The sequence below is a fragment of the Chenopodium quinoa genome, unplaced genomic scaffold, assembly GCF_001683475.1.
Source record: "Chenopodium quinoa cultivar QQ74 unplaced genomic scaffold, ASM168347v1, whole genome shotgun sequence".
NCBI classification, from domain to species: Eukaryota; Viridiplantae; Streptophyta; class Magnoliopsida; order Caryophyllales; family Amaranthaceae; genus Chenopodium; species Chenopodium quinoa.
In genome coordinates, this window is record NW_018744239.1 from 8,160,660 (window position 1) to 8,182,844 (window position 22,185).

Consider the following 22,185-nt stretch of genomic DNA (forward strand, 5'->3'; position numbering starts at 1 on the left):
TATTGCAGTATATAATTTTTTTTTTTAATTTCGAACATATCTAAGAGACTCCCTGTTTAGAAAGTAGTCTCTTTTGTACTCCCTCTGTCCCATAATATAGTTCATAATGTGTTTTTTTTTTCACAGTATTTAAGAAATGGGAGAAGAAGCGGTAAAAGTACATTAAAAGTGGAAAAAAGCTAGACAAAAGTACAAGACAAGTGGATAATTTAAGAGGAAAAAAAGTGAAAAGTACAATTATACAAAAGTTAGATAGAGAAAGTGGAAAAAAGTTCAATGAATAAAGTTAAAAAAAAAGAGGGTATAATGATCTTTACATACTATCCAAAAATAGAAACATGAACAACATTTTGAGTCTCCAAAATAGGAAAACAGAAATTATATTGTGGGACGGAGGGATGTAATATACGAAACCCCTCTTTACAAAAAACGGTTTCTTTAATGAATCAAAGAAACCCCTGAAAAAAAAGGGTTCCTTTAATGCTTTGAAATATTAGTTCAGATGTATTTAAGAAACCCCTTCTGTCAAAGAGGGGTTTCTTAAGTTGAGCAAACAAACCCTCTATAAAAGGTGGTTTCTTAACTTAAGAGACCACTAAGCTTAAGACCCCCGGCCTCTAAAGTGGTTTCTTAGGCCAATTTTCCAGATTCTCTCTCCTCTTTCTCTCTCCTCTTTTCTTTTGTCCTTCAATTAATCCTCCAATTTCCAGATTTTTTTAGGATTCGTAGCAGCCATCGCAGCGTGGAGGTGTAGAAGAAGAGGAGGAAGTAGATGGAGTTGTGGTGTCGCGGCTAATGAATTGCGGTGTGATTGGTGGCGATTGGTGAATTGCGATGGCTAAACTGGTTGTGTTGGTGGATGGTGGCTGGTCGTGTTGGTGGCTGGAGGTGGGCGGCTGGTCGTGATGGTGGCTGGAGGCGCGCGGCTGGTCTTGGGGAGAATGTTAATTGTTGTGGTGGTTGGAATTGGTGGTTTGGTGGCTGCTTACGGTGGAATTGGTGGTTAGGTTAAGGGTTACTAGGTCGGTCAGGGGTTACTAGGTTGGTCAAGGGTTACTAGGTCTGGAGTTACTAGTCGTTTAGGGGTTACATGGTCAGGGGTTACTTGGTCGGTCAAGGGTTACTAGGTCGGAGGGGTTACTTGGTCAGGGGTTACTAGGTCGGTCAAGGGTTAATTGCTCAGGGATTACTACTTACTAGGTTAGTAAGGGATTACTTTGTCGGGAGTTACTTGTGTATAAGTTGGCCACACCGTGTGGCCAACCACACACAAAACCTGCTGTAATTCATTCCTTTTCACACTTTAAGTTCTATCTTTTCACACCTTAAATTATTAAATGATAAACTTTTTTATTTTCCTAATTATCTTTGTAGAAATAAAAAAAATATATCAATAATAATCTTATTTCTTTTCACACACTAAATTCTATCTTTTGTTATTCATAAAACCCTAATTCCATACACCATAAACACTATAAATACCCCTCACCTCTCATTTTCTTCACACCAAAACCCAATTCTCTTCTTTTCTCTTAACTTTCTTTTCCCTAAACCTTTTCCTATTTTCTAAACCTTTTTGTAGGATAATTAACCTGTATAATTTAAATCCATTTTTCAGGCACTTCTGCTCATTTTTAGAATTTTACTATTTCACATAAAGTTGTTCCTATCAAAAAATCCTTGAGTTTAGGCACAAAAATAACCCTATTCGCAGTTATATTCTAGAAGTTATGGCCTCTACAAGTTCTGCCTATCTTTTCTAACGCGAATCCAATCTTTTAATCCTATTCCTTTAATTCTTCCATGGTTAGTTTTCTAAAATATATATTTCCTTTCAAAGTTATAACTTTATAAAGTTTTAATCTTTAAATTTTATTTAAAACATAATTATAATGTTTGTTTAGGAGATCGTTTGTGATTGTAAGTGGTGGGATAATAATTCTTGAAGGATGAGGTATGTATAGATGGCTGGACCTTTGATAAAGGTTTTTCTATATATGTATATTTTTGAATAATTTTTGTTTGATTGTTTGAATAAATTGTTTAAAGGATTGATTTTGAAATCATGTTTGAATTAAATTAAATTTATTTATTATAAAGGAATTGAATTAAATTTGCAGCTCATTATGGGCTTGAGTATTAATATTTGTTGTCCCTCTACCCGGGAGTGGTTAAGTATGACCATGAACTTTGTATGATCTGGTCTTTCCTCGAGTATAGTTTAACTTGCTTGGGGGGTGTGCACACTTAGGTGAGGAAAATTGATTTTGGAATTATGTCATAAATTGGAAAGTTTATAAATTGGAAATTAAATCTATTTGTTTGGAAAGTTTTTATTGATAGACATTACTACATATGGAAGGATTAATTTTGTTTTTTTATCACAATAAACAATAGTGGCCTGCCAGAGAAGACATTGTAACTCTAAAAGAAGATTACAAAGCCAACATGCCTTGGAGACAACGTTTGTGACGCCTCTATATTCTGCCTCTGCACTTGATTTAGAAAGAGTAGGTTGACGCTTAGAAGACCAGGAAATGAGATTTTCCCCTAGAAAGAAACAAAAACCCGAGGTTGACTGACGAGTGTCTGGACACCCTTCCCAATCTGCATCAATATAGGTGATCAAGTTCACAGATGATGAAGGATATAAATGTAACCCGTGATCAATGGAGCCCTAAATGTAATGCAGGATGCGTTTCAATGCATCATAATGAGCCTCTCTGGGGTCATGCATGAATAAACAAACTTGATGAACTGCATATGCTATATCAGGGCGAGTAAAAGTGAGGTATTGTAGTGCACCTGCAAGACTACGATAAAGTGTTGGATCATGACATTTAGGCCCTGTCTCTACACTTAGCTTGGATTAGGTATCCACAAGAGTCGCCGTAGGTTTACAACTGGCCATACCTGCACGCTCTAAGATTTCCTATGCATATTTCTGCTGTGATGAAAACAGATATGATGGAGTACGTGTAACAACAATGCCCAGAAAAAAATTCAGAGGACCTAAATCAGTCATAGGAAGTCGTGTACGTAAGTGAGAGATGATGCGCTCACGTAACAAATCTGAGGATGTAACCAACACAATATCGTCATCATATAATTGTAAATATGCCATATCATTCCCGTGACGGAAAATGAATAAAGAATTGTCATTCTTAGCAATGACAAACCCCATCTGCAAAAAATAGTTAGCAAAACGCTGATACCAAGCCCTGGGAGCTTGTTTTAGACCATATAGAGCCTTACGGAGCCTGCAAACATAGCCTGGGAATCTCTTGTCAACAAACCCAGGGAGTTGATGCATATATACGCACTCATTCAAATCACCATGTAAAAATGCATTTTAACATCAAGCTGGTGAATAGACCACTTACGAGTCATAGCCAAACTCAACATCGTGCGAATTGTAGCCGATTTCACAACCGGACTGAAAGTTTCGTCTCCATCCACACCTTCAACCTGAGGTTTTCCATCACAAACAAGACGAGCTTTGTGTCATTCTAGATCACCATCAGGATTGAATTTATGACGAAAAAGCCACTTGCAATTAACAATATTCACCCCCGTAGGCCTAGGAACCAATTTCCACGTCTTCGTTTCAATTAAAGCACTATATTAATCACGCATCGCATCATTCCAATTTGGATGGGAAAGGGCTTGTCTGTGAATATTAGGAAGTGGGGATCGGGTTATGGGGAGACTCGGGGTGGTGATGGCTAGACCGAATTTTGGGTTCGGTTTATAAATGTTGTGTTTGGAATGAGTTTGCATTAGTGGAGAGGGAGGTGAAGGACGAGCGGGTGAGATGGGTGTGGAACCACGAAGTGGGAGGTGTGTATGCATTAGGGTTAGATTGAGGGAAGGTGGCAGAATGGGGTTGTAAGGGTGCGGTGTCCAAGACAGCACCCATCGGGCTTTTAGACACCTTATTATGTCTCCCAAAAAACCAAACCCAGTAATAAGTACCTTTCATGTCTTTGATTATTGAGTTAGGTGAAGAGTTGAAGAGTCTCATGAATTTCCCTTTAGCCTTGACCATATTTCTAACCTTTTATTAAATGTTTTAGACACAAAACCATTCATTTAATGTCTTTAAATCCAAAATAGTTCATTTTGTGTCTTTGAAAATCATTCATTTCATGTCCAATTTATAAAAACTTCCAAACCTGAATTTTTTGGTCCAATAAATGAGTAGTTATATGGGGCTTGAAAAGAGCTTTCCAACGATATATTATAAGTCAAAATCCGAGTAGTAACGAGGAAGTTATGGCCAAAATACTAAATCGAGCCCAAACCGAACCTTACCTACGACCTAATGACCATGTGGAGGGTCCATTAACCTTAAACATTATTCCTAAAACCCTTAGGATTTATTATTAGCTTCTAGAATCCTCTAAAAAGTTCTAATTTATCCTTTTTTTTAAAAAGATTAAATTTAAGAATTTTAATTCGGATAAAACACTTGTTTTTCAATAGGTTTAATTCTGATAAAACTAGAAAACGTACGGAAAAACGATTAGCCCAAGTTGATTGGAAGTTGGATTCCGTACAGATTCTATCTTTCAAAAATATCGCTGGACGATGCTTATATCGCGGCGTGATACAAATATCACGCAGCGATATAAGTATCGCGCTGCGATATAGCTGGCTTTTCGCGATACGGTCTGTTTTACTCCGAGTCGAATTTTGACTCTTTATGATCTTTTCTCTCGTTTTCCCCTATAGATAGAGGTCTTTTTACCCCATTTCAATCATCAACAAGCTTGATCACCAACAATCATCATCTTAATCCCTCTCTAAGCTATAAGCTTCACTCTCTCTCTTTCTAAGCCTTAGCCTAAACATATTACACACTATACGTCCTTTGCGAGACTTGAATACTCCAAGATCTTCTCATAGTTACCTTTGACCTCGACGTAAAAGGTTGATATTTCTGAAGGTTTGGTCCCTAATCTATATTTCAATTCTTATTTGACTTATGTGATTTTATTTGTTTGATTTAATTTCTCTTGAAGTTACTAACGTGTGTATCGTTTTGATAGAAAAAGGTACGAGACATCAAAGAAAGTAATTTGATCTCCCTAATATTTATTCCTTTGATATAGAAATCATGCTTAGAACATTATTTTAATTCCTAGTATCATGTTAGGATGCTTTTATGATTCCTAGTATCACGTTTAGGTGTTAATTAATATTTCTAATATCATGCTTTCTAGTATCACGTTTAGGTGTTAATTAATATTTCTAATATCATGCTTTCTAGTATCATGTTTAGGCTAAAGCTTTAATCTTGATTATTAATTAGTGACATGCTAGGGTTCGTTATTAATCCGTTTAGTATCATGCCTAGGATCTCGCTAATTATACTATTGATGATTTATGATGATTTGATTATTATGACGATTGTTGTGTCATTAATTATACATTGCTTGATTATCCATGATTTACAGTTATTGTTTGATCACGCCCTTTCTTGCAGGTTTAAAGAGAATTTATACTTGAAATCACGCCTAATAAGATAATTAATAATTTGATTTTTAGGTTAATATGATTTTAATTCAAGTGATTGCCAATAGTGGATTTATTTATGCATTAATAATAAATCAACGTAGATTAAACAGGTTTAGGGCTTACTTGTTGGATGTATGTTGATCGGAAAGAGCACATGAATATCATAAGAATTAAGTAGAGGTTGATTTAGGGCAGGTTCAATCTCTTTTAGGTTGGATTCGTACCATCATCTCCGAATATCCAGTCATGGTTCCGGACCACTATGGAGTTAGCGATCTCCGTGATCGTGAATGGGGTGTAACCTTCACACCCGTGAACGGTTTACAAGTTCCTAAAACTTGTTGACGACTCTTTTATCTCTAGCTTCTTTCCCTTTGGATGCCACAATGCTTAAGTGCATGATCACAGTGGGGCTCAAAGTTGATGTTTGAAATATTCCCTGTGGTTTTTTGGCGACTCCACTAGGGAGGATTTCTAATTTTGATTCCTAAAATTATTTTGGCAATTGAATTTAGAATGAGTGGATGAGACGTGAAAAATTCTAGATATTCATGTGCGTAATTTTGATTAACATTGTGGCATAAGCATAAAAAGGTCCACATTGGAAAGACCATCCGAAATGCATCAAAAACATAGGATTTTTACGCGTAGGAAAATTGGGGAAATATCTTTCACAGAACACAGAAAATCAAAAAAATACTGCAAAAATCGGAAAATCCGAAGAACACAGAAAACTGCCTCGAAGCGTAGGAACTGTCGCGAGACGACAGGATCCATCGCCATGCGATATTGCTATCGTTGCGCGATGGCTCCTGTTTTCTAGTGCCGAGTTCTTTCGACATCGCGCCAGGAATCTGCCTTCTTGTTTTAACCGATTCTAGTACAGTTTCGCCGATTCTACTTCCTGTTGAGTTTTTCCTTCTTTTCTAAACCCATATGTGCTCTACATATGGTTTTAGCCCCTGGGAATTCACGCTCCATCTACCCAATCGTACGCTCCGTGCAACGACGGGTACATCCGAGTTTGTGAATTCACCAAACCATGGAAGCAAGTCTAACTTGCGGGGTCCCATCCATATGCGCCAACCCTTCCAAAGGTAAGGCTTTTGCGCGATGCATCTGGACTCATAACCATGGACCCTCTGTGACTACCATAATTCTTGAACTTTAGAGAAATAGAGCCATGGTTAGGTTGCAAACTCATTGCATCATATTGTGACTACTTGACTACTTGTGCATTCCTTAATTGTGCATATCTTGCTTGTGATTAAACTAACCTTTTGTGTTGACTTGTGTTCATAAAGTCTTAATAAACTAATTAATTATTAAAAGGACTTTGCTTAATTAACTAGTTAATTAATTTGAACTTATAAATTTTAAACATACTAACCAAAGACTTATTTCTCTTATTGAACCCTCTTCCTTTCTATTAAGCCAAGTCATAGTTCTTTTTATTATTTTGAGTCACCCCGAATTTTTATTCCCGTATCCTGCACAAGCGTCAAGGTTTTTTGGTCATATCCGGAGTTCTAGACAGATTTACGAGTTGTACAACCAATGGATCTGCAGCCCCGAGTTTTATCTTTTATTTGGCGTTGGTTTCGTCATAATCGGAGTCAGAGAGAAAAAGTTATGACTGAAATACTACAGCCTATCCAGTTTAGGAATTCTATATTTAGTGTTGGAGGATAACTTTTTATCTCTTTTGTGTCAATCTCTTCTATATTTGAGTCTAACCACATGTCTAGTCACATGGTCATTACATGAGTCTTGAGCATATCACTTTCACTCACGAGTCCTTGCACACAACTTGTACATGCTTTTTTCACACCTTAACCATATCTTAGGTCCATGCATGAGTTTTCCTTTCCGTCATTTGAGTTGAGGGTCCATTCTATTCCCGGATTTTTCCACATCTTTCCACAAATACACTCTTTCCTTTTACACCATCACATACCCTACACTTTCTTTCTTATAACACTTTCCACATTCTACAACCTTACTTGCATTCCCCATATATACCATTCACCTCATACACCTATGCATGTTGAATCGAGTTCGAGTCATGTGATTGACAATAAGCGTCCATGGTTTCCCTTTTCACAGCGTTTGGTCAAGGAGAGAAGGGCGTATTTAATCAAGGACAACAATTTCGTTCAAAAACTACTCTTCGATAGACCGATTCTCGACGTAGGAAAAAGTTCGTAATAATGGTTTTTCTCAATGAGTGCCGAGAAGATTGACACTTGGGAGACTAATACACATACTTTCATTGATAGATACAAATGTAATATTCAAGTAGAAACTGATCACAGGGAACTTAAAATGCTTAGACAAAAAGAGAATGAAGGTTTCACTGCTTTCTATAATAGATGGAAAGAAACTTCTGCTAGAATGATTGAAGTTCCTAATGAGGAAAAATCTGTAAGGATGTTCATTAAGAACCTCCAAGAAAAATATCAAAAGAATTTGAAATATCAATGTAACCTATATACTTTCAAGGCCGTCTACCATATAGGCGTTGGAATTGAAGACGATCTCGCAAAACAAAAAGCTGCTAACAATAAAAACAACAATGGCTGGAAAGGAAAGAAGAACGACAATCCTTCTTCTTCCAAAAACACCTACTTTAGTAACAATGTTAGTACCTTTAATCTTAATGATGTCTTAGCCATGGATAATCAAGGCCAAGAAAGCAACTAAGCAAAGAGTTCACCTCTATTTGGATGAGCTATGACACCGCCTTCGATCGATTCCATGCCAAGGGACTCATCACTCCCATTGAACCTCTTTAAGATCCAGCACCCGAAAATAGATCGCCCAACTGGAATCCTAACGCTCATTGCAAGTACCATCAAGGTAGGGGTTATACTACCGAGAGTTGTTGGAAGCTAAAAGAGGCCTTCCAATATTTGATCGATAATAACAAGCTTCCCGTTCCTCCAACTGGCAAGAAGACCGAGTGATGATAAGCACAAAGCATGAGGCAGACTTCAATGACAAAGATTTCATGATTCTTTTCTTATTTTTGATTTCCCCTTCCCCTTAATATGTCTAGAATAGGCACCCTTCATCTTCCATAGATTTATTTCATGAGTTTGTTTTCACCCTTTTCCATTTCAATAACATGAGCATTTATTTCCTTGCATATGATCGTTGCATTGCATTAAAAAAAAAATATCCATACCAAACTAAACACAAGGTATACCAATGATTTGAGGCACCCCTTGTAGCCACATCATATCAACTTTACCCCTTTTGAAATTACAATCCCTTTCTTGATAAACCATTTTGAGCCTCGTCTAACGATAGTCCTTTATCTTTTTAACCCACATATACCTAACCTTGGGATGGGATGGTGTGTAATTTATGCAATACACAAAGCCAATTACAAAATCTTGAGTGATTTTTCCCAAAGAAAATTTTAAAAGTTCAAAAAGTAATAAAAGTGTGCAAAAGGGCGAGTGTTCCAATGTCTTTTGATATGAACACGTCTCGGATTGCGTCTCTTATCGAGTGCTCGAAACCGTGCTTGAGAAACATGAATTCCAAGTGAATGATAAACTGCATGATCGGGATTGCCATACTTATACAAAAAGAAAATTCAAATGCAAAAAATAAAAACAAAAGAGAGTTCAAAAGTAAGAAACCTCAAGCAAACAAATACCAAGATTCAAATGCAAGATTACACACCTTGGGGGCTTATTTGGGTTCTGAGCCTTTTATCCTCTTTTCTTAAACCTTTAGCCTAACCCTGTTACAACCCTTGGAATACCTCCTTAAGGTATACACACACTTGTGCGAGGTTCGTCTAGAGCTACGTTCGGCCTGATTCCTAACGGATACGTAGGCAACCTCACGTTGTGGTGCGGTCGTGATAAAAATGCATTCATTCATTCACATTCATATTCACATTCAGGTATGATCATATCAAGGGATCTCCAATGCTCATCCCTATCCATTTAGAGCTAGACTTGGGGGCTTGATCCCTACTTCATTAGCCTATCTAGCCTAGGAGTCACCATCATTTGACTCTTCTCAAAATATTTTTCCACACCCTCAGCCTTTGCAGCCTAAATTTAATGTCACTTTCACACACGTCATAGATACATAGCCAAATAATCCTTCCCTTAGCTTAGGAACCCTTTGTCATGAAATCTTGACATAACTTTGAAGCATGCCTTGTCATCTTTGAATCACTCATTATCATAATCATCATCGCATCACAAAGTATGAAGTACTTAGCCTCCGCACCTAAGTTACTAAATACTTTCATTATCGAGTTGTCTCTTGAGATAGTCTAGGATGCTACAATCCTCGCACCATGAGATACAACGACCAATGCATACACTTGATTAAGCTTACTTAACATGCATCGTTACTTGATTTATTCTTTTCATCTATTTCCTTTTGGGGAAGTTCAAAAACTTCATTTTTTACTCTACACTTCATCCTTTTTCACGTCTTTTCTTTTTCGGGAGAAAGTTTGTACCCTCCACAAAAATGACGGAAAATTTTTGTTTTTCTGGATTTTCGAGTTGCACGAGCACAATCACCACACTGAGTTGAGTATGCACACACGTGTCAAAACACATTAAGTCGAGTTAATTTAAACAAATTGAGTCGCATAATGAGTCAAGTAACACAAAATCTTGGGTCAACCTCAAGGAAATTATAAACATTAGCAAAGTCCTATAGTCCAAAATATAGATACAGGTACACTAAGTCCTTAGCAGGACGAGCGACCTTTACAATAGATTTGAGGCAATCTGATTGAGCGCAAATTAGCGAAAAGGTGTGAGCAACAAGAATGAAGCCGAACGAGCAGAATGAGTTTAAAATCTCTGACCTTGATTCAAGCACAGCGTGATGCACCCTAACGCGGCGCGACGCAAAGATCTTGACTTGATAAAAGATCGGCCCGATTGCGATCACATTTGAGCAGTGATCAATCCGATTACGATCACATTTGAGCGGTGATTAGCCCAATTACGATCACATTGAGTGGTGCTCAGCCCGATTACGATCACATTTGAGAAGTGGTCGGCCCGATCATGATCACAATTCCTAAAGATGATTCGATAGGATTCTCCAGGCGAGATATAACCATTAATGGAAGATTTCTATAGAAATTGATTTAAGCGCGGTAAAATCTTGAGGATTAAGGTTTTACTGTAGGTTTTCCAAGGCGTGAGAAGCTATCACTTCAAAGGCATGAAGACGAGAGGATTTGAGAAGATGGCTCGAGGTGTAGTGGTCTTCAATAGCGTTCCCTAAAATGTGGAAGTTGTCACCTTGATTTGAGAAGACGACTCGAGGCGTGGTGGTCGTCGATGGTGCTCCCTGAGAATGTGGAGGTTGTCAAAACAAAACAACTTGATTCAAAATTGACTGTGTCGCGAGTTTCTCAAGGCGTAGATAAGTTCTCCCAAGGAGTGGAAAATTGTAAATCATTGCGCACTTCTCAAGGCATAGAAGACGGCAAATGTACCCCAAGGCGTGGATGCTTACTGTTATTCCCGGAGTATGGAATTTCACTTGTGAATTGATTGAGGCGTAGGAGTTCACGATAGGGTTCCCAAGGCGTGGAGACTGTCCCAGATTTTCCTGAGGTGTGGAAGATCATCATTCAATAGGTTGCTCAAGGCGTAGGAATCTACGACATGTGGCCCTAGGCGCAGAAACTTGTCACCTTTTAATTGTGAGTTGCTCAAGGCATAGTGGTTTGCAATAGGAGTTCTTGAGGCGTGGAATATATCTTATATCAGTCTTTTCGGGGCGTGGGAGATTATCATCCAAGGATTCACTCAAGGCATAGTGGTTCGCGGTGAAGTTCCTGAGGCGTGGAATATATCTTATTTCAGTCTTTTCGAGGCGTGGAAGATGATCATTCGAGGATTCACTTGAGGCGTAGTGGTTCACAGTAGAATTCCCAAGGCACAGAAGATTATCATCCGGTGGATTTCTCAAAGTGTGGAAAGCTGCCAAAAGTGTTTGCTACCGATACGTTGGTGTCAGATACACATTTTCTTCTCCCTTAACTCCTTTATTTGTAGAACTGACGTTTACTGCAAGTATCGGCGTTAAATAGAATGGTTTAGGATAGCAGAATATTCCAAATCATTCTCCGTCCCTTTTGATCTACTTTGACTTTTGTTTTCGAAACTTATGTTTCTCCAAACTCAGTCAAAGTGGGGGCTTCTGTAGACACCAAATTGTGTCTCCCCAAAAACCAAACCCAGTGATAACTACCTTTCACGTCTTTGATTATCGAGTTATGTGTAGAGTTGAAGAGTCTTGTGAATTTCCCTTTAGACTTGACCATATTTCTAACCTTTTCTTAAATATTTTAGACCCAAAATAATTCATCTCATGTCTTTAAACCCAAAATAGTTCATTTCGTGTCTTTGAAAATCATTCATTTCGTGTCCAATTGATCAAAACGTCCAAACCTGACTATTTTGGTCCATAATCTGGGTCCATTAAATGTGTAGTTGGATGGGGTTTGGAAAGAGCTTGCCAACAATATATTATAAGCCCAAATCCGAGTAGGAACGAGGAAGTTACGGCCAATATATTAAACCAAACCCAAACCGAACCTTACCTACGACCCAATGACCATGTGGAGGGTCCATTAACTTTAAAAATCATTCCTAAAACCCTTAGGATTTATTATTAGCTTCTTGAGTCCTCTAGAAAGTTCTAATTTATCCTGTTTTTTGAAAAGATAAAATTTAAGAATTTTAATTCGGATAAAACACTTGTTTTTCAATAGGTTTAGTTCTGATAAAACTAGAAAACGTACGGAAAAAAGATTAACCCAAGTTGATTGGAATTTGGATTCCTTACGGATTCTATCTTTCAAAAATATTGCTGGACGATGCTTATATCGCGCCATGGTACTAATATTGCGCCGCGATATAGCAAGCTTTTTGCAATACGATCTGTTTTACTCCGAATCGAATTTTTACTCTTATTCTGCTCTTTTCTCTCGTTTTCCCCTATAAATACGGGTCTTATTACCCCGTTTTCAATCATCAACAAGTATGATCAACAATAATTATCATCTTAATCCCTCTTTAAGCTATAAGCTTCTCTCTCTCTCTCTTTCTTAGCCTTAGCCTAAACCCATTACACACTATACGTCCTTTGCGAGACTTGAATACTCAAATCTCTTCTCGTAGTTGCCTTTGACCTCGACGTGAAAGGTTGATATTTCTGAGGGTATGGTCCCTAATTTATATTTCAATTCTTATTTGACTTATTTGATTTTATTTGTTTGATTTAATCTCTCTTGAAGTTAATAACGTGTGTATTGTTTTGATAGATAGAGGTACGAGGCATCAAAGAGAGTAATTTGATCTCCCTAATATTTATTCCTTTGATATAGAAATCATGCTTAGAACATTATTTTAATTTCTAGTATCATGTTAGGATGTTGTTATAATTCCTAGTATCATGTTTAGGGTGTTAATTAATATTTCTAATATCATGCTTTCTAGTATCATGTTTAGGCTAAAGCTTTAATCTGGATTTTTATTTAGTGGCATGCTAGGGTTTGTTATTAATCTATTTAGTATCATGCCTATGATGTTGCTAATTATACTATTGATGATATTTTGACGATTTGATTATTATGATGATTGTTGTGTCATTAATTATAAATTTCTTGATTATTCATGATTTACTGTTATTGCTTAATCACGCCCTTTCTTGCAGGTTTAAAGGGAATTTGTACTTGAAATCACGCCTAATAAGATAATTAATAATTTGATTTTTAGGTTAATATGATTTTAATTCAAGTGATTGCCAATAGTGGATTTATTTATGCATTAATAATAAATCAACGTAGATTAAACTGGTTTAGGGCTAACTTGTTGGATGTATGTTGATTGGAAAGAGCACTTGAATATCATAAGAATTAAGTAGAGGTCGATTTAGAGCGGGTTCAATCTCTTTTAGGTTGGATTCGTACCATCATCCCGGAATATCCTTTCATGCTTCCGGACCACTATGGCGTTAGCGATATCCGTTATCGTGAATGGGGTGTAACCTTCACACCCGTGACCAGTTTACAAGTTCCTAAAACTAGTTGGCGAATCTTTTATCTCTAGCTTCTTTCCCTTTGGACGCCACCATGCTTATGTGTATGATCACAGTGGGGCTCAAAGTTTATGTTTGAAATATTCCCTACAAGGCTGTGTGGGGATGTGGCAACTGTGCCCTAGCTAGCAGACGCTGGGCTGTGCATGGCTGGGTGGCCTGGAAGCACTGCTTGGCCTGCTGGTAACCTAGCGTGCGCTGGGCTATGCGTTGTTGGGCTACCTAGCAGCACTGCTTGATCTGTATGCTGGGCTTCATCACCAGGCAGGTTGGTCCGCAAGCTGGTTATGGCGTGTAGCCGTGTGCCGCAGCCTGCTTGCGGAGTAGATTGTCCGTGGGTTCGAGGGTTTGGTTCGGGAATTTGTGATGACGAACGCAAAGAGGTTTGATATTGGAATAAGGAGATGGATCATCGGAAGACAAAAAATCATAATCGGAAGATCGAACAAATGTAATGTTGCAATATGGAAGAGTATTTTCATTAAATGTGACATTACGCGAGATGATGATTTTGTTGGTTTTGAGATCCAAACACCTATATCCTCTATGCTTGGTAGGGTATCCCAAGAACACACAAGGTGTAGAACAAGGTGCTAATTTGTGAGGGATAGTAGCAGACAAGTTTGGAAAGCAAAGACACCTAAAGACCCGAAGGTGACCATATGAACGAACAACCCCAAATAAGGCTTGAGCCGGAGTGATTTGATTGAGAGTTTTTGTAGGCAAAATATTGAGTAAATAAGTTGCGGTTTCGAGAACAAGATTCCAAAATTAGGGTGGAAAGGAAGCATGGAAAAGGATTTTACATTTAACATTGTTAATTATACGAATCATGTGTTCGGCTTTGCCATTTTAAGAGGATGTGTGAGGACAAGAGAAGCGGAAAACCAATCCATTTTTGACACAAACTTTTGAACGGGTCATTTTCGAGTTCACGACCATCATCAGATTGAAAAAATTTGATAGGACATTCAAATTGCGTGTGAACATATTGCTGAATATTTAGAAAGGTTTGAAAGGCTTAAGACTTGTAATCAAGTGGAATGGTCCACACATAATGAGTATAATCATCCTAAAGAGCTAAATAGTTCTTATGACCTTTTTCAATATGAATAGGAGAAGTCCACAAATCAGCATGAATAATGTCAAAAGTAGAAACAGTAGTACTATTAGAGTTATGAAAAGGCAAGTGAACATGCTTTCCCAATTGACAACCTACGCAAAAACTATTGGAGTCATGCTCCTTACGCAAAAACTATTGGAGTCATGCTCCTTATTACAATCAATAAAATTTTTACTCCTAAGAAAATTGAAAGTGGGTGCTCCGAGATATCCTAGACGGTTGTGCCAAGTAGAAGGAGACAAAGCAGTGAGAAATGTGGCTAGGCAAGCTGACAGTGTGGTGGTCACTAGATAAAGGTCCCCCGCATTATTGCATCTGGTTAGAATTTTCCCTTTTCGAAGATCCTTCACAGAAAAACCACTAAGATCAAACTCTATTCGGAAGTAAATTTACAAACAGAGATTATAATTTTGATAATTTGGGTAGCTATATAGACATCATGAAAAGCAAGAGACTTATTAGCAATACTAGACTGACTATAACCCGTAATTGGAACGTGATACCGTTACCCACTTGAATATAATTATTAGTGCTCAAATTAAATAGGGGTAAGAGATTACCGGAATTGTTACTCATGTGAGACAATGCATCGTGTTTCAGGGTTTTCTGATGTGTCTTGCGGAAGAGTTACGTCACTAAGACTCGATCCTCGACGCTTATACCTGTAAGCAAACGAAAGCTCCGGTAGTTCAGAGTTCTGCCTCCAACGCTCAAGTTAGTGCCAAGTGAAGTGTAATAAATGCAAAAAAGTAAATATTAATGATCTTCTCGGATCCCGAGATCTGGTGAATCACTATAGAGAGTGACTTTTGTAATAAATGAGTGATGTAAGAATTGAATGTGTGTATCTTCCTCCCAAGGTAATAAATCCCCTATTTATAAGGCAAGAGAGTTAGTGCCCTCATCCTAGGTTACTATAACCTAGGTAATTTAGGCTGCGCCATTTTTATGGCGCCTCCGGATTTGGGCCCTTGAAGGCCGCCATTTCCCTAATGAAAAGGGGATGCCACGTGTCAGCCACTGATTGATCCCATTTGGACAAATTTTGGGTTGGCACATGTCACCTTCTTATTGGTCCACGTGGCTAGGGTATTTTTTACCCAAATCATTTGCCCCTCACAGGGGTGACGTGGCATGCCACGTGGCGCCAGTATGCCTTGTCACGCGAGGATTGGGTGACAGATTATAATTGTTCACCTTATGGGGAAATTATAGGGATGTCCCTGAATTTACCCCTCTATATATAGAGATTTTACCCCCCCCCCCCATTTTCAACATTTTCAAAATATCTAGAAAGAGAAAGCAGAGAGATTTTAGAGAGATAAACTCCTGATCACCGCTTGACATCGCCGTCTGATACAACCGGTCAACGCTTGATACAAGTCTTTCTTTACAAAAAATCCTTAAGGTAACCGTCTCTCTCTCTACTCTTTCTTGTCCTTTTTTACCGTTTGTGTATGCTTCTAAATACATGGCTTCACCAACAACACACACGGCACAACCTAGGACGGTAGCCACAGCCGGTCACCTAGTACGGCTGAGTCTAGGACTGGGGGTGTCGTCTTTGGGGTGCTTGGACTACCTTTGTTCTTCCTTGAATTTGACCGTCTCTCAGTCTGTGCAGGACACTATGGCTCGGACTAAAAAGACAGCGCTTGACCCAGAATATAGGGAAGATAGCACGTTGGAGGTGCCGGCTGACGAGGTCTTTGACCATCCCCTAAGTTCAACGAGCACTCCAGGTGACTCTAGTTTAGAAGATTCTGAAGGGAGAGTCGATGAGGAGTCCGGCTGTGATTCGAAGTCTGAAGAAACTAGCAGCTCGTTGGAGGCGGCTATTGATAGTAAGGAGGATAAAGTATCCTTATACCCTAAGTAGACGGATCTGTTTAAGATTCACGTGTCTGCTAGGAATAGAGCAAGCATGGAGGCGAACTTAACCGCCTTCATTAGTAAACATCCCCTCGGTGGGGATTATGATATTCAAGTGCCACTTGAGGATGGCATCGTAGTCTAGGATGAAAATCAGCCGAACACCGACCGCTATTTTAACTGTTATAAGGCGGCATACTTGGCCGGCTTACGCTTCCCCCTCCATGATGCCGTGAAGGCTATTTTGAGGGGTTACAACCTTGGTGTACGGCAACTCACCCCCAACTCTTGGGTGAACATCTTAGGGTATGTTAGCGCCTGCGAGATGCAAGATATTAGGCCTAGCTGGGAGGCCTTAGCTAAGATGCACTACCTAAGCTGTGCCCCAGGCGGCAGGCGGGCGTGGTACACATTGACCACTTACCTAGAATACTTGATGACGCTTGATAAGAGCTCAAAGTGGACCAACTGGAGAAATAAGTTTTACCTCATCACCTCCCCCAACCGGCAAGATAACCATGACTTTGGCTGGTGGAATAAGAAACCCAATCTTCTTGGTAAGAAGTACACTTTGCCACATGTCACAGAAGATGGATGGGATCAAATATTGGAGCTGGAATTTTTCGGCGTCACCACTATGTCTTTGTCAAACGACGATCAAATAATATTTCCCAAGAATTAGGTGCCTAAACATGAGTGGTTGAAGGACAAGTGCTTCTTCACCGCCTACGGTCTTAGCACCATGTTTGGCAGACGTACGTAGGATAGCCATCTGACATTGTATTATGTTGTGTCTGTTGCTTGTTTGCTTTTGTTTCTTGCTTTGTCTATTTCTCTAACAGACGTTTTCTTTTTTCTTTTTTTAATTTTCCCGAAACGGCTAAGAAGATGCTTTCTCCAGACAAGACACTTGCCAGGTCAGCAGCTCAAATCCAAAAGGATAACCTGGAGAAAAAGAAGGCCCAATATGCGGCTACTAAGAAGGGTCAGGTAAGTTCATATATTTTTTTTCTTTCTTTTTTTTTGAGACGGCAAGTGTCGACTGTGTTTGACATGATATTTTCTTTCAGGATGGGATTAAGGGGCCTCTCAGATTAATTCAAAAAATGATCAAGCGAAAGCTGGAGGACGAAGCCAAATGATCTTCCAAATAAAGGAAGGTTTCCTCCTCTCAGGCGGTCCCCTCTCTTTCTAGCAAAGACCGTCCGACCACAGCCGGAATGAGTCTGAAGAGCTTTGGTCTTGGGGTCGACCTCACTAAAGAGCCGAGCCCTTAAAGGCGCTTAAGAGTGGCGTGCTACTCGCTGCATCCGGTTCTGCAACGGTTGTAGGCAATCAGAGCCTTCAGTTAGTGTCCCAAGGTACGACTGCCTCACTTGACCTTCCTCGGTCCATGAGGGTAAAGTCTCAATTTCATCAACAGTCGAAAGATTCTTCAAGCAGCTAACAATCTATTGAAGCCGCTTATGCTACATTCTCACAAAATCTTCCTTATTCTGCAAATCTTTCCCCCAGATGGCTAGATATCCAATAGTACTCCAAAAGGATGTTGAAGAAAATTATAAGGTCTGAAGAGGAGGCCATCCGTGGGGTGCACTCGACTAACTTCGAACGCATCACCGCCTTGCTGGCTGAGGTAACTTAGTTAAATTCAGATCTTTAAAGCCGCCTACAATTGTGCAAGTCATGTTCGGATCCGTGTCCGAACCACTATCAGCTTTGGCTGCCTTTTTCGACGGCTGCTTGGGGTCCGTCTGCAGAGTCACCTTGGACTTTAGGACATAGGATTTCAGCAATCCCTTTTCGGCTAATTTATACAATAACCATTTGAGGCTATAGTAGTCATTGGTGTCATGGCCAATATCCTCATGGAAATGGAAATACTTGCTCTTGTCACGGTACTTGGACGGACCTTTCATCGCCGAGGGCTTTTCATAGCTCACCCGGTCTTTGATCTCCATGAGGATGGAGTAACAATATTTGTTAAACTCGTACTTAGGACGTACGACTTAACTTCTTATTTTTTTTTCTTCTTGGACGACTGATTAGAATCGTCGACTGCCCAGATATCTTTTCTCTTTTTGTTCTCTTCATTTTTTTGAGCCGGATGATCTTGCCTACTCCCTTTCTTCTTGTCGGACCTCTTTGAGTCCAGTTGCTTGCTGGAGGAGCGGAGTTTAGTCACTTGTACATAGGCTTCTGCCTCCCTCAGCGCTTCCTGAAGAGTGAAAATTCTCTTCCAGACGAGGTCGAACTTAAAAGTCGACCCCTCCTTAAGACATTTAAAAAAGTCTATGAAAGCAACTTCGTCAAACAGTCCTTGGGTCTGGATTCTCACCAGATTAAATCGCCTGACATAAGAACGGAGCCCCTCTATGTCTCCTTGTTGAACAGTGCCCAAGTCGATGCTCGTCTTCTTGGCCGATATGTTTATGGAGCCCCTCTATGCAAGCGTCCTAAAGTTGTTTATGCACCCAGGCGGCAGGTTGCCAAACCACTGTTAGGCAATGCCCTTTAGTGTAGCTGGGAAGCATCTGCACCATGCAGCATCATCCAACCCCTATAGGTACATGAGGTTGGTATATGCCATTAGGTGGCCTTCTGGGTTGGTGGTGCCATCATAGGCACCAACCAAGACATTCTTAACCTTGGTCGGTTGTGCCGCCTGGGTTATCTCCTTAGAGAACGCAGTAGGTTGTTCTCCATGTTTGAGCAAACGGAGCTGCTAGTCCAAAGGTTAGACTTGATATTCCGCCTATCCTCCGAAGAGTGCAGGCTGCTAGAATGGTTGGCCAAACGGCCCGTATGATTGGTGGGGCACATACGGCGCCGAGCCTATCACGTTGGGACCTGTATGGACGGACTGGTCGCCTAACAAGTGCTCTTGTGTAGATTGGGAATACCTCAGTGAGGTATTCCTGAAGCTATCTGGCATTGTCAGCGTTGATGCCGTGTCAGATAGCTGGTTATTTCTCCTGTGCTCGATGAACTGCCGAGCATCAGTGTAAGTCTTTTTGCTGCCATCCGGGTGGATGTGTCAGATGGGCTTCCTCTTCGCCATCTCTAGGAGACGGAATTTCGTCTAATCGATCAAGGGTTGGTCTCCCTCCTTCTGCTTGGGACGTGAAGTGTGCTGCCTATCCTTGACCTTCTTTGCCTACTCAGAGTGAGAAGGTTTCTTGGCCGGCTGCTCCTTGCTTGGACCAGCCGTTTGACTTTTAATCAAGTCCTTCAACTTGGCCTTGAAGTTCGTCATAAACTTCAAGAACTCTGAACGGGTGATGTGAGTAGTCGACCCTTCAGCCTGAGGCTTGCCGGTTGACTTGCTCACACCAACCTGGTCGGCATTCCACTCCTTCTTGTCTTTGGAACGGATGCTTCTTGTTATGACAGAACCATTTGGGGCCTTATATACTTCGGCCTCTAGTTCAACCTCAGACTCGATATCATGGTCTAAATAGACCTCTGCTTCTGGAAGTATGTCCTCAAGAGATGGTATAGGTTCTTGAGAAACCATCTTAGAGGTACTCTCCCCACAGACTGCGCCAAAATGTTTTCGGGTTCTCTAATGTGTCCTGCGAGAGAGTTATGTCACTAAGACTGGGTCCTCGATGCCTGTACCTGTAAGCAAACGGAAGCTCTAGTTGTTCGGAGTTCAGCCTCCAAAGCTCAAGTAAGTGCGGGGTGGAGTGTAATAAATGCGGAAAAGTACATATAGAAGATTTTCTCAAATCCCGAGATCTGGTGAATCATTGTAGAGAGTGATTGCTATAATAAATGAGTGATGTAAGAATTGAATGTGTGTATCTTCCTCCCAAGGTAATAAATCCCTTGTTTATAGGGCATAGGAGTTAGTGCCCTCATCCTAGGTTACTATAACCTAGGTACTTTGGGCTGCGCCGTTTTTACGGCGCCTCATGATTTGGGCCCTTGAAGGCCGCCATTTCCCTAATGATGGGGGGATACCACGTGTCAGCCGCTGATTGGTTCCATTGGGACAATTCCTAGGTTGACACGTGTCACCTTCTGATTAGTCTACGTGGCTAGGGTATTTTTAACCCTAATCACACTGGAATCTATGTACCAAGATGGGTCATAGTTCTGGAAACCCATCGCTATAAAACCGTTCTCGAGCTCTGTTAGAGTCGTCCCTGCACCATACTCCGACCCTTGTGGCACATAGGGCTGCTGCTAATATGGAGGCCTAGGAGGGTTTGGTGCGGCTTAGTAGGTTGCTGGCGCGCGGGCCTATTGCGGGGATGCATAGGCTGGTCGTAGTGCTGCACCTTGTTGCTGCGGGTACGGGTACGATGGCTGACCCCACTGAGGGGCTGCTAGCCATTGCAAGGGCCCATGTTGCTGTTGTCCCCAGTGCGGGGCGCTTTGTTGATGTTGTGGTAATTGTTGCTGCTGGTTTGATGGTCATCCACGGCCTCTACCTCGACCTTTTCTGTGGCCACGGCCCCTAGTGCCACCCCACGTCCAAATTGCTGAGGCTGCTGTTGTTGTGGTGTAGTGGTGCTTTGTGAAGCCGAGGTGTCTGAATATGCCACAAACGTAGAAGCAGCAGCATTAGTGTCGTTGGCTCATCGAGATTCCTCAAGTAACAAACGAGATCTCGTGGTCTCAAAGGAAGGCAAGGGTTCCGCCTATTGTATCATCACAGCCACTGTATCAAAATCAGTATTAGTAAGTCCCGAGACTAAACGAATTACCAATTTTTGTTCCGACACCGGTTGATCAACATTGGCCGATTGATCCTTCAAATTCTTAAATTGCCGACAATAAGAAGAAATATCTGGGAAGTGAGATAAATGCAAGGAATTGAACTGATTTTCAAGATAAACCGCCCAATGAAATTTGTTATCCTGTAAAATTTCCTGGAGTTTATTCCAGTTTTGTTGAGCTGTATCCCCTTTGCAAAGGATAGTTTCGAGCAAATCGGTAGAGACAGTGTCGTAGGTCCAATTTTTTACTACCAAATCAAGTCTTTTCCACATATCATCAGATAAACCCATCGGTCTTTTTGTTTTCGAATCTATATGATCAAGAACGTTGAATGCATGAGCATGACATTCGAACAACTCAACCCAATTCGAATATTGTACCTTCTCACGATCAAGAATAAGAGGGATGGCGTTTTTTTATGTTATTCACCCCGAAAGCAGGGTGAAAATCGGAAGAAGACGAGGTAACACCAACCTTGGTCATGGTGGCCGGCTAGGTGGTAGGGACGGTGAGTAAGGGGTGGCGGCTTAAGCTAGGGCTAGAAATTTAAAGAAAAAAAAAAGCGGAAAAAAATTTAAATTGCGGAAACTAGGTTGGATCAAAACCTAGGCTGTGATACCATGTTAGACAATGTAAACTCCTCCGATTAGAATGTATTCCATTGATTCATATATATAGGGTTACAACAATAAGTCCTAATCATGTTAGAAAATCTCATAAGATATTTACAGAATATACACAAAACTATATCCTTCTATACAAAATATAAAAAAGATCTTATAAAGAGTCTTCATTGAAACTTCGTGCATTATTACGAGCTAGAGATGGATATAAAATGG

General features: G+C 40.2%; 1 protein-coding gene across 1 annotated transcript; it reads right to left on the bottom strand.

Annotated features, from left to right (window-relative positions):
- Positions 1–21,267: 21,267 nt before the first annotated feature.
- On the bottom strand, positions 21,268–21,636 carry LOC110694353. The gene has a single exon (XM_021871526.1). It carries the CDS (start codon positions 21,634–21,636, stop codon positions 21,268–21,270), a length of 369 nt encoding a protein of 122 aa, XP_021727218.1.
- Positions 21,637–22,185: the final 549 nt, after the last annotated feature.

Bases quoted from the DNA above. Each gene is read 5' to 3' on its own strand.
- LOC110694353 (XM_021871526.1), bottom strand. From the start codon at position 21,636: ATGGGTTTATCTGATGATATGTGGAAAAGACTTGATTTGGTAGTAAAA.